The sequence below is a fragment of the Lagopus leucura genome, unplaced genomic scaffold (genome assembly GCF_019238085.1).
Source record: "Lagopus leucura isolate 7727_CA_CO unplaced genomic scaffold, USGS_WTPT01 Super-Scaffold_100002, whole genome shotgun sequence".
Taxonomy (NCBI): Eukaryota; Metazoa; Chordata; class Aves; order Galliformes; family Phasianidae; genus Lagopus; species Lagopus leucura.
In genome coordinates, this window is record NW_024962263.1 from 22,130,615 (window position 1) to 22,143,052 (window position 12,438).

General features: G+C 45.4%; 1 protein-coding gene across 1 annotated transcript; it reads left to right on the forward strand.

Moving 5' to 3' along the window:
* Positions 1–5,665: 5,665 nt before the first annotated feature.
* SNRNP48 (small nuclear ribonucleoprotein U11/U12 subunit 48) lies at positions 5,666–11,196 on the forward strand. Its single transcript, XM_042870175.1, has 9 exons — positions 5,666–5,954; positions 6,056–6,169; positions 6,257–6,317; positions 6,898–6,972; positions 8,370–8,558; positions 9,479–9,600; positions 9,955–10,070; positions 10,338–10,502; positions 10,919–11,196. Exons 1-9 carry the CDS (start codon positions 5,859–5,861, stop codon positions 10,956–10,958), a joined length of 978 nt encoding a protein of 325 aa, XP_042726109.1. The 5' UTR covers positions 5,666–5,858; the 3' UTR covers positions 10,959–11,196.
* The last annotated feature ends 1,242 nt before the right edge of the window (positions 11,197–12,438 follow it).

Consider the following 12,438-nt stretch of genomic DNA (forward strand, 5'->3'; position numbering starts at 1 on the left):
GGGAGGAGACGGGAGAGTGTACAAAGCAGTAACAGAGGTAGGAGAAACTGGGCATGGAGCTTGATGCTGCAGTCCAGGCACTGCCCAAGGATTGTGTTGGATCACGGCCAAGCCATTGTGCTTTCTGTCTCGGCTGAGAAGTCGCTCTTCCAAACATGATGCCACCAGTGGCCTCCAGTGCAACTTTGTGCTGAGCTCAATGAAATGTCGTCATGGATGAACTCAGTGGATACAGTGATCTTGAATTGTGAGCCTCTGCGAGAGCTAAAGCCTTACTGGTAATTCTTTGAAAGGCTCTCAGCTCTGCTGCTGTGCTCACTGTTTCCTTCTTCAGCCCTCACGTGCTCAGGAAACCTGTCATGGTGCGACTATCTGAGTGTACATCAGCCTCTTTGGAGGGCATCTGTAATCCACCAAGTTAATCCTCCTGCAAAAAGGGGACTGGTAGGCAGCGCTTGCAAATCCACACCCCAAATACAAAGCTCATTATAAAACTGCCCTGCCGTTGTGCCTGCTGGCTCCTGTTCCCAAGGAACTCCTGTGGATGAGTAAGTTTCTCCTTCCTGAGCACTTCCTTGGAAATATTGCTTCAGCTTCAAATAATATTGCTTGTTCTGCACACCCTTATGAAAAGAAATAGCAACACCTAGGGACAGCTATCATTGTTCACTGTACCAACAATGCTGAACAAGAGAAACCACATTTTCAGGGCAACCCTTAAGGCCGCACAAGCCAGCAGCTGCGGCAGAAGCGTGCAGCTCTACCTGCAGGTGCCCAGCCACTGCCTGCCGGCCCTGCACAGCTTGCAGGAGGGTGGCAGGGCTCCAGCTGGCTGTGGGCTCCAGCTGGCTCAGCCCATGGCACGAGGTGCTGTGCAGGTCATGGGTGGTGCAAAGGGAGGGCAGTGTTACTGCACAGCATGCAGTGACCGGGGCACAAAGGGCTGGCATAAAGCTGTGACAGCAACGCATAGAGCAGCAGCTATCTGTTGCTGTAGGCTTAGATACATGCACAGAGGGAGGGAAATGGACTGCACTCTTCATTTGGGTAAAACCTTTCAGCCAAATAACAAATTAACAAATACGTTATCCATTAGCCTTTGTTGCTGTTACTGTGGAAAATGAAGCAGGGCGGCAGTAAGGCACGTATTTTCAGAGGTGGCTGCATATTACTGGTACTTCTGCTGTTCCCTGCCCATCTGGACTGCTGCTCAGAGGCAGTGCAGGACCTCACGCTCGTGCTCACTTGTGGGGAGATGCCTCCAGGAAGAACACTGTTGCAGAGCCTCCCCTCCAGCTCTGAGCTGGAAGGCTTCCCCAGGAGCACTGACACAGACCTAGCGAGTGGTTGAGCAAATTGCTGGCTCCCCATTTCCATGGGAGCAGACATAGCTGGATCTGTTGCACAGTCTTTCCCACCCTGCCCAGCACAGAGGACAAGTAGCTCCATGCCACAAGGGCCTTCACATCAAAAGTGCTCAGGGCAAGATGCTTAATCACCATGGGCAGTAAAGAAAGGTGTGTACTGCAGGCAGATGCCAGGCTCTGCTGGCCAGGCCATGAGGAGAAGGCAGGTGAGCAATCTCAGCACTGAGCAGCCAGCAGGCATTGCCTGACACAGAGCTCATCGGAAAGGGAGGACAGCAGGAGCAGGCAAAGGATCATAGATTGCAGTGCAGCAACTGCCAGGGTGCAAGGGCTTAAATGGCAAAATCCATGTGAGCTCAAAATCACCGATATTAAAAGTTCAGCACACAAGAGGACATTGGATTTGCTTCCAACTGTGTAACGGTGAATTTCCAAGCTTATAACAGGATGCTTTCTGTCTGACATGGGGGGGCAACAACAAGTTTTTGATTTATCTTTAAAGATCAGGATCATAACAATCTGATACACTGACTTAAATCTGATGCCTCCACAACAGATCACAAGGTGGTACAGAAGAAGGAATTGATAAGGCATTAACAGATGCTAGAGTTGCCACCTGTAAATCTGTTCAGAAGTGTTCAGTGTAGTGCAGTTTATAAAATATACCTTAGGCTTTAATTTTCAACCAGACTAAGCTAGAAAAATGGTAAGTCAAGGAGCTGTAGCAGGCTCTGACCAATACACAGCTGAATGAATAAGCCATCGGCATTTCCTTGGCAGAGGAACTAATGAGGCCTGAGAGCAATCTCTGACTAATTTGGCTCCCGTTAGCACCTATACTGCCCCACACCAGGGATTGGGATGACCTGGAACTCACACAGCAAATGACAGAAGTTAAATTCTGGTAAAGGTCCTGACCAGGGGAATTTGGAAATGTCTGCTTATGCCATGAAGAATATTTCTATTATTTGATTCACATGCCCTGGAGAAATTCACCTCGTGTCCCTGTAGATAACAAGGCTGATTCAACTGAGCCTGTCCTACAGATCTCGAGTGTGGCATCTTAGCTGAAGTTTAGGATAGCAGGGAGTAATAGAAACAGTAACAAAAAATGGAATTTCAAGTCCCTGTGTGCTTTATCTTTACAAAATCTGTTTGGTTCAGTAGCTTTTGCTGGATGAAGCCCGTGCTATCAACCTGAGTACATCTTCTTCTCTGGAGAAGATGAGTTTGACACATGGGCTCTAGGGGCAAGGCAGAAGAGAAAGTGTCACTGTGTAGGCAAGCTAGCAGAGCTGCCCTGAGGTGGATACAGTCAATTGTACCAGTGAGGTGCTGGGTGCTTCTGCTGCTCAACCCAGCCTCCCATTTCCATAGCGCAGTAGGTGAGTGCATTGGATGCTAAAAAGAAGGGAATCTTGGGATGAGGTGGGCTTTGTACTGCTTATGCCCCACTGGAGCCATCCTTGGCTTCAGGACAGGTTGGTGCCTGCCAGGCAGAGGCTGCTCGCTCCTCAACCTGTGCTAGCTCCCAGCTTGCCAGGTATCTTGGGGTGAGGGCCAGCAGAAATTCCTGCCATTGGGTAGCCCCAAAAAGTTTCTTTTCATCTTTTAACTTGCTTTTCCCTTCTCTCTAACCCTTTTTTTGGTCCAGAAATGTGCATGTCCACTACAGGAAAGCCCAAGAAAGCTGTTAAAATGATTATTTAATTTCTCTTTATCTGAAGCATGTTAAAGCAAAGGAACAATATGAAGTTTCATAGTAAGTCCCCCCCTCCCCCCTTATTTCCAGGAGGAATTACTGATACCGTGCATCTCCAGGTAATGCTTTGTATCTGGGGAAAAGAAGAAATACATATTTAGTATTAGAAAACTGTCTTCTCTGCCATGTTAGAAAAAAAAGATTTTCTTCAAGCAGTCATTATGCTTCTAAATACAGAAAGCCTGCAAGGTTTTGTTATCAGTGAAGAAACAGAAGTGCAAGCCATGGGTGAAGAATGCTCCTTCCTGTGTGATCTGTTATAGGAAGACTTTTATCTCAGAATGAGCGTACCCACCAGAAAGTTTTGGCCTGTTAGAACAGTGAGATTTCACCATGATTTTAGCCTGTTGCTTTAGGGGAGGTAGAGTGGTTCTGTTACATCAACACTTCTGACCCTGCACTGAGGTTCCTACCTCCAGGTATGGAGGTTAGAGGGCATACAACATGCGATCAGCTGGGTTTTCTGCAGTACAGATTCATTCTGGAGGACACACGATGGAGTTCCCCAGGAGTGCTGTATGGTCTTTATGTTGACATAATGTACGCACTATTTCACTCTTGTGCTTTCTGCTTATCCCCCAGTTTCAGATTGTTCTGCTGTGCTGTGAGGATTTTTGGGGCTGGTTACCACAGAGACTTCCTCAGGAGTTCCGTTATTGCCCAGAAAAAGCTCCTGGAGAAGCACCAGATTACTAGCACACTCAGCACTTTGCACTGCAAGGGGGGCAGACTGAAATTCATGCTCCCCCCTTCTGGGAGGCTGTTTCACACTGGGAAATGCAGCTGTGTTATTTCCCCTCTCCTCCTCAGAAAGGACCATAAGGGTTGAAATGTGTTAAGCTTGATGGTGCTTTATGAACCATGCTGTTCAGTGTTAGAGCCACAAAGCCATTGGCCTGCAGCCTGCACTGTGTGAGAATAGAGATGCCACTGCCTGGAATCAGCCAGGAGAGACAACACAACCAGATAGGTGATCTCACCTATCTTATTTGATAGGAAACTCATATAAATGTGGGAAAAAGATACTGTGATTTTTTGTGAGATGATAGTCTCTGCTTTGGCCAGTCAGTTTGCTCCTGGAAAGTCTGTAGCCACAACACATGGCAGGAATGTGGCTCACCTTTCCTCGACAAGGACCTTACCTCCCAACCATAACAAAAAGCAACAGCCTCAGAAGCTTTCACAGCTGCCCTGAGGGCATTCCTGAAAGGCACTACAATTGTGGCTGTTTCCCAAGGCATCACTGAGCCTAAAATGATCCCTCCTGGTTCCCTCCTCTCACAGAGCATTGCTGTCACTTCAGCTGGCAGAGGGGTGGGCAGCACAAGGATCCCTGTTGAGCTGCATACTTGACTCCCTAGATAATGGAGCTGCTTCAGAAGACCCTGCTGCACTGTTACAAAGACCTTGGTTCACCTGTTGTCCTTGATTGTCTTGTAAACCTATTTCAGGGGTTTCACCTTAGTCCTGTGTTGTTCCAGGCCCCCACTGTGTTTGTGCACCACATAACTGGATTTACTGTAGCTCAGGAAATGAGGCTTGACTCAATTTTTTCTCCCTGAACTCTGGAAAGAAGAACCACCCCAGCAAGTTTCTATCTCAGGGATTTCCCTAAATCCATAAAGACCGGAAACTGAACAAATAAATACACAAGGGAACACCACAGAGATGATCTCAGGAACTGATACTTTTAGGAAAACAAAGAAATATTTTGAATCATTCAAAATGTCCTAATTTAGTAGAGCAAAAGAAGTATTTTGATTTTTCAATATCAACTTGATAGGTTAAAATAATAATAATAGAAAGAGTCACTTGATTCTATCAAGCTACCATAAAAAATACTTTGATATTCTGTTGAACTTTTGTAGAAACGGTGTTTTCCAGTGGAGATGGCCAGAGCAGCTCTGCCCAGCTGTTCTCATCACTCCTCCGATAAAACGCGCTAATGGGAGCCAGCACACTCCACTACAGCACAAATGAAATTGCAAGGGCAGATGGGGAGCCTTCAGCTCTCAGTATTCTTTATCGTGTGAAGTCTGAGATCTCAGGCAAACACGGCGAGAACCAGCAAATCTCTCAGCGGACTAAAATCCCAGCTGAGTCTCAAATTCTCTGTGCAGGAGAGAAATGGCTGTAATCTGCTAATAAAAACAGATGTACGGGGGCCATTCTGACAGCTACATCTGCCGTGCTTCCTCCAGCCCGCCCCGCCTTGTTAGACAGCCTCGTTCCACTCCTCACGAGTGGTGCCAACAATAGGCACGCATGAACACCAGTCACATTATATTTTCTTTAGGATGGTTGCTTTCTCCTCGACCCGCGCTGAGCCCTGCTGCAACCTCGCTGTCTGAGGGAAGGCGTCTGTCCTCGTGGCTGTGCTTGCGCGGGAACGGCGCTGGGAACAAAGGCAACCCTGGCTCTACACCACCTCAGCCCACTGCCGACGTCGGGGAAAGGATCAGACCTGCGGGGCAGATTTACACCCGCGGATGCTCTTATTACGCTCCTAAGCCAGGGAAGGGCATCGAAGCGCAGCAGCTCTTCCCACAAGCGTCCTTTCCAGAGCTGTCTGATGCCTTTCAGAAGCAGCCACATTCCGTCAGAGCATCTTGAGGACAGCCAGCTGCTGTAGTTCCCACCCCTCCTCCTTCCCTACCGCCCCTCAGAGCCGGCCTGAAGGCGCCCCACAAGATGGCGCCTCACCGCTTTATGGCGCGCCCGGAGTAAAGATGGCGGCGGCACCTTCTCCTGCTTCCGTGGTGCCGGCGGCTGTCCCGCCATCAGTAACGATGGCGACTTCCTGCGCGGTGTGGCTGGAGGATCAGGTAATGGCGCCACCCGCCGATCCCCAGCCCCTGTGCTGCCCGGCAAGGGTCGGCGGGCAGCCCGGGGGTCGCGGTGCGCTCTGATGCGTGTCCCGCTGCAGGTGGACCGGGTGCCCTGTCCCTACGACGCCCATCACCGTGTGCCTCGGGCGTCGTTGGAGAGGCATGCGGCGTCCTGCCGCCTCCGCAAGATGGGCTATTCCGCCGAGGAGCAGGTGGGCTGGGAGGGACACCGGGCTGGGGCGTTGGGGCGGGGGGCTGCAACTCAGAAGGTCTTACGACTGGGCTGCCGTGTCCCACAGGCCGAGATGTATGACTCCCGCTTCTTCTATGAGAACCTGAAGGTGCCCACCGTTGCAATGGGTAAGTACACAGTGGGCGGCAGAGCGCTGGGGGGCTGCATGGAGGTGGAATCACAGCGTGGCTGAGGAAGTTGCGGGTTCACCCAGAGCCCGTGCCCAGCTCCAGACACCTCCAAGCCTCTGGGCAGCCTGTTAACACCACCCTTGCCCCTGCAAAGTGCAATCGTGGGCCTGTTTGGAGCACCCTTCGCGTGGCAGAACCTGAGTCCTCGCCACAGCATGCCATGCTGCCCTGCAGTCAGTAATCATCGTCATTAAAAACCCTCCCTTGAGTTTGGAGGTACACTAACAACACTGTTAATGGCACTGGTGAGGATTTCAGTATACATATGTATCTTTCCTTATCTCTGTAACCCAAAAATCCTTCCTTTTTTTTTTTTTTTTTTTTTTCCCTTCCCTCCCCTCAATTCAAATATGGAATAGATAAGAATATTTTTCAACTGTCTCTTGTGCACAAATAAAACTACAATGTTCTATGAAATATCTTAAGTCTCGTAATAGAGGTTGGGAAATAAAGACTAAGCCTACTAAGTACTTGATTTTAAAAGTTCTGTGTGATACTTTCTCTTCTCTGTCTGCAGATAAAGATCTACAGTTTCACATAGTTCAGCAAGCTAGAGCTCAGAGTGCCAAAGAAGGCATAGGCTACACTGAAGGTAAGTGGCATCCAGATGGGGAAACAGCTTTTCAGCTGTCCTGTGGAGAGCTGCTCGATTTCCCCTTTTGAACTGCTGTGAGAAATTTTCATTTATCTATTTGTTTTTTAAAATTCCTTCTATATTTGGGAGTAAAACTGCTTTCTTTATGAAGGGCAGCCAGGTAAAGAACTTGAGATAGTATCGGTAGTGCAGAACTTGGGAGTTCCCTGAAGTACCAGTCTGTCACTTCCCGTCCCACTCCATACAGCTTACTGTCCGCCTGCATTTTCTGATACTCTCTTCTGCCTGTTATGGCCCAAATTCTTCACAAGCTGCCTCCCACCTTGTTCTTCATGGCATGAGTGAGGAAGAAGGGGAAAAAAGAGAACTGTGCTTTGAATTCAGTTTAAGGATTGTCAGTTATAAGCTGTGCACGCTCATTTATTGCTTCTTAGATCAAAAGCTGAACAGTGCATGCATTGGTGTTATGTTGAATTGTTTCTAGACTCTTTTAAGTAGTTACATAATAAATATGTTCAAGTTCTTTACCGCTGGTCTCACCACATTTCTTTGTCACATTTTATAGCAGGTCTAGTGACAGAGTAGTTAAGACCAATTTGCACTTCTTGTAGAGAGTTGAGATAGAGTAGAAAAGTAGGGCCACCTACAGGAACTTTGTTGTACTTTCCTGACCTGATGTTCAGATACAGCAGCACTTGCTCAGGCAAGTATTTCATGTCCAAGAATTTTCATGTTCTTGCTTCTTTCACAGACCAAAGCCTTTGTGTGATTGGCACTGGGCTTTTATAGCATGTCAGGTGCATTTTGCTCTGGAAACAAGCAATAATTCACGAATTTGATACAATTATAGCCGAGTAGAGAAAAAACAGTTAAGCCTATAAAGAGGTGTATCGCATAGATATGTCAGTGAGCCACCAGATGCCAGTGTTTGCCATCCAGTTTTCACTGTGATTTTGCATTTCTACGAAGATAACATTAAAACTGTATGGAGTAGTTTTTATTATGGTGCCTTGGCCTCTTCTAAGATGTGCTGACTTGAAATTACTTGTTTAACTTGAAGTCTTTGGCAGTAGAGATGGGGGGGGGGGGGCGGGGAAATGTAGCTGTTGCTCGTGTAATAGGGCTGGAAGGCTGGTCTTGATCATAAGCTGTGAGACCATTGTAAAATCACAAGCACGTAACTGTTAGGGCATGTTTCTGGGTTTCTGTGACCTTGTAGGAATAGTATATTCTAAAAATAAAATTCTTGTATTATCCTTTCAATTTAAGGACTTCTTACAGATGTGTAAGAGAAGGGTGAACGCAGCACAGGTGTTTACTGCATTGCTGAGCTCTTCAGTGTTTCCCTGTGTAATTATGCCATTTTACTAATAACACTGCTGTTCAAATTCCAGGATCTTATTCATCACTGCCTGTAGAAGTTCCTCAAAATCACAAACGTTTCACCTGTGACCTGACTCAAGCTGACCGACTTGCTCTTTATGACTATGTTGTTGAGGAAACAAAGAAACAGAGGTCTAGGTCACAAATCACAGAAAATGACAGTGACCTCTTTGTGGATTTAGCAGCCAAGATTACTCAAGGTTTGAAAAATAATTTACTGTTGATTTTATTGCTCAGAGCTTTAACTTTGCATCAATAGATGAGTTTTTGGTGAAAGCCAGCCTGAACTGTTGTTTGTTGTTGGTTTTTGTTGTGGGAACACTGCAGTTTTTTTTTAAATTGTATGACAAGTCTGGCACCAGGAAACAGCAGACTGGCATTCTTTGTGCTGACAGTTCTGAGAAAGCCTTGGTGCTCTTTTGTTGGCATAGGTATTGCATTTATCTTAATGGATGGATCTGCTGTCATTTGCAACTGACTTCAGGTTACTTAATGCTGACAAGTTACTGCAAAGCCTGCAACAGCATTTACTACAAGAAATGATGAGATTAAAGATCATTTAAAATTAAAAGCCTGGGGAGTGGTTGGTGGTCGCTGGGTTGAAATCTTGATCTATATAGGAATGGATACAACAGACAAAGCCTCCTATTGCTATTGAGACATGCCGGTGTCTCCAAGCAAAACTTCCCTTTGTTATTCTGTGGACCCTGTGTGTAGGAGAGATGGTGTTTGTCATCTACATGGATACACATTCCTCAGAACTTGGCTGTCTCAACTGCTGTGTCTTACACTTATAGTGGCTTTGAAGATGCAGCCTGTGTTTTGAAGAGGTCTCACCAACCTGCAAGCCTGTACATTGATTTGGATTACTGTTGGGACATTAGGATCACATAATAATGTTTGAATGTTGTCTTTTCAGTCTTGTATTGATAACAAGGCTGAAGAGGAAGCTTGTGTTAATTCATAATAGCTATTCAACACTGGAGAACTTGAGGAACAACACAATGTATATATATATATTTTTTTTCAGACACTTCAGTAATAAAGCAGCAGATTTATATACCTGCAGGTGCTAATGCTGTGCTAATACCCATTTGTTTTACTTCAAATTCTTTGTTAGATGACAGTCAGAAAGGTCCAAAGTCCCATCTTGAGATTCTGGCTGAAATGCGAGACTACAAAAGGCGCCGGCAGTCATACAGGGCTAAGAACGTTCATATAACGAAGAAGTCTTACACTGAGGTAAGCAGCTCAAGGGAAAGCTGTGACTTTATTGTATGCTTAGTTCATATCAGCATAAACAATGGCATGCCTGTTCAGACGAGGAAAAATGTCTTCTGCTTATTGTGCCCTTCCTGGTTAGAGTTGCAGACTTGCTAATAAGAGAATTTCTTTAGTTTAGTTTGCTGCAGGAAATTACAAGTAACAGAAGTATTTCTGGCAGCAGTGAATTTTTCATGTGAAAATGGCAGCAAGATACACTTTGTTGTAAAATGGTACTATTACATTTATGCTGAAATGCTCTTCTTTAAGAAGTATATCGTGATGCACTGCTTTGTTGTTTTTTGTTTTTTAATATCTTTCTTTACTCTTGAGGTGATTCGGGATGTGATTGGTGTACATATGGAGGAACTCAGCAACCACTGGCAGGAAGAGAATAGGTTGGATAATGCAGAGATGTGTGAAGGGGGAAAGTCAAAATCTTCAGGAAGGTACATCACAGTTGACATTCAAACATTCATGAAGGATTTGCTATTTCTGTGTGGACAGCAGCAGCCTGGGGGCCTGTAATGGTTTTTTTTGTTGTTGTCGTTTGGTCCTCTTTTTTTTTTTTTAAGAGGAAGTGGCTTAATAGGATGTTGTCTTTCTTACACTGTTAGTAGGTCATTTTGTTACAGAACTGATACTGAAAAACTAGTGACTGTGAAACTGTGCTTACTGAACAAAATCAGTAATGTTTTTGGTTTTTGTTCTCTCAGAAAGGAAGACAGGCGGTCAGCTTCGGTGGACTCGAGGCAGTCTGGAGGAAGCTCAAAGGACACTGAACGCACCAGACATAGGAGAGAGAGCAGCAGGAGTCCAAGTAAAAGAAAAAGGAGTCGTGACAGAGGGAAAGACAGAGATTCTCGGAGGAAAAGAGAAAGGTGAGATGAAATAGCATCAGCTACATTCTTGCCTCTGAATCAGGCCACCGTGCAGAAGAACTTATTACAGGGAATAGAATGTCTCATTTAATGAAAAATCTAGTATAATCTCACATGCAGTACAACAAGCCAGTGCCTAAACAAAAGTTGCTGTGATCTAGAGTTCAGAACTTTCCACAGCTGAAAGGTCGATGCTTCCAACAGTGTTACAGATCTGAGGCTGCTTATCTTGACATATCCCATGGGGATAGTTGGCACTGGGCAGCAATTGCATTGTTAATTTCACCAATATAAGGCCTACTTTCTTTCCTTAGAAAAGGATATGATTACATTTAATGAGAGCTTTCTCTTTTCAGGTACTTTTATTCCTTCAGATTACATTAACAACATACACGGTGTTTGCTTTCTTGTTTCAGGGACGAAGACAAGTATCACAGCCATAAAAGAAGAAAGTAGAAACAAGAACATAATGAGTTTTTGTTCAAAGAATTACTTGCACAGGATGTACTGTTGTTACTGCTGTTATAACAGAGACTGTAATGCTGTGAACATAATGCTGGTGTTGCCTTACAGCTGTGTTCAGAGAGAAAATCAGATAATGTTCAGGGGTTGGCAGGATGGAAGCAGTGTATGTCCTAAAATGTACAAATGTATAAGACTTATGTATCTATTAATAAATTATAGTAATTTCTTAGCCCTTTCAGTTTAATTTAACAAAGGCTAATGGAATCTGAGAGAGGCTGCACTAATTTAGTGTCCTGGCCCACTGATAGTATCTAAAGGTGAATGTGGTTAAGCAAGCCCTGGAGCAGCAGAATTAATTACAAATGGAAAGGGATGAAAGTAGCTCCCTTTCTCTCTACCACCTGACATTGTCACCTCTGAGAACAGCATTCCAGAAAGACAGCACTTACTGTCACATTATGGCACGCATGGAAGGTGACAGAGCAGATTTCAGAGTTCTCCAAAAGGCTGTTACCTTCATCTGCAGCTTTCAGTAATGAAAAAGTGGTGAAAGTATGGTAACAGGCATGCTGCTGTTCCCAAGCTTGTGCTTAAAGAAATTTAGGATCAATGTCAAGCTGGTGATGGTGGTGACAAGCATCTCTATGACCTCTACTAAGGTAGAGATGTCCCTTTCTATAATTTTATCGACTGTAATTTCCAAACGTGAGATTGATAGATCGTGGTATTTATGCAAAGAACCCAGTAAGTTTTCATCCTGTATACTAACATGAAAGTATTAATGACAGAAATTATAAAAACACTAAGACGTCAACCATCCAAATACAGCTTATGGGTGTAAAGGAGAATTCCACTTAACTGCCGTGGGAATATACCAATTTCTAGTTTTGTTAATTTCTTACACAATCTACTACAGTCAGCTTGTTCCTTCTATGAAGAAAGCCAACAGCACCATCTTACAGATCAGTCTTTTCTACACTTCCTTATTTTCAATCAAGCTGCCAGCAGAGGACACCCCTTAGCACTGTCATTTTGGCCTCCTCCATGGCTGTGTTAGGCGATATGCTCTGCACAGTGCCTGTGGGCTGCAGGCAGGCAGGAGACTGATCTTTATTAATTAAAAGTCCATCTGGCAATGAGAAAAATATTTAAATTCTGAAGAGAGTTGGAGAAGAAAAGGCTCCAGGGAGTCTTCATTGTGGCCTTCCAGTACTTGAAGGGAGCGTATAAACAGAAGGAGGAATGGCTGTTTAGAAGGCTGGACAGTGATAGGACAAGGGGGAATTGCTTTAAACTGAGACAGGGGAGGTTTAGGTTAGATATTAGGAGGAAGTTTTTCACATGGAGGGTAGTGACACACTGGAACAGGTTGCCCAAGGAGGCTGTGGACGCCCCATCCCTGGAGGCATTCAAGGCCAGGCTGGATGCGGCTCTGGGCAGCCTGGTCTGGTGGTTGGTGACCCTGCACATA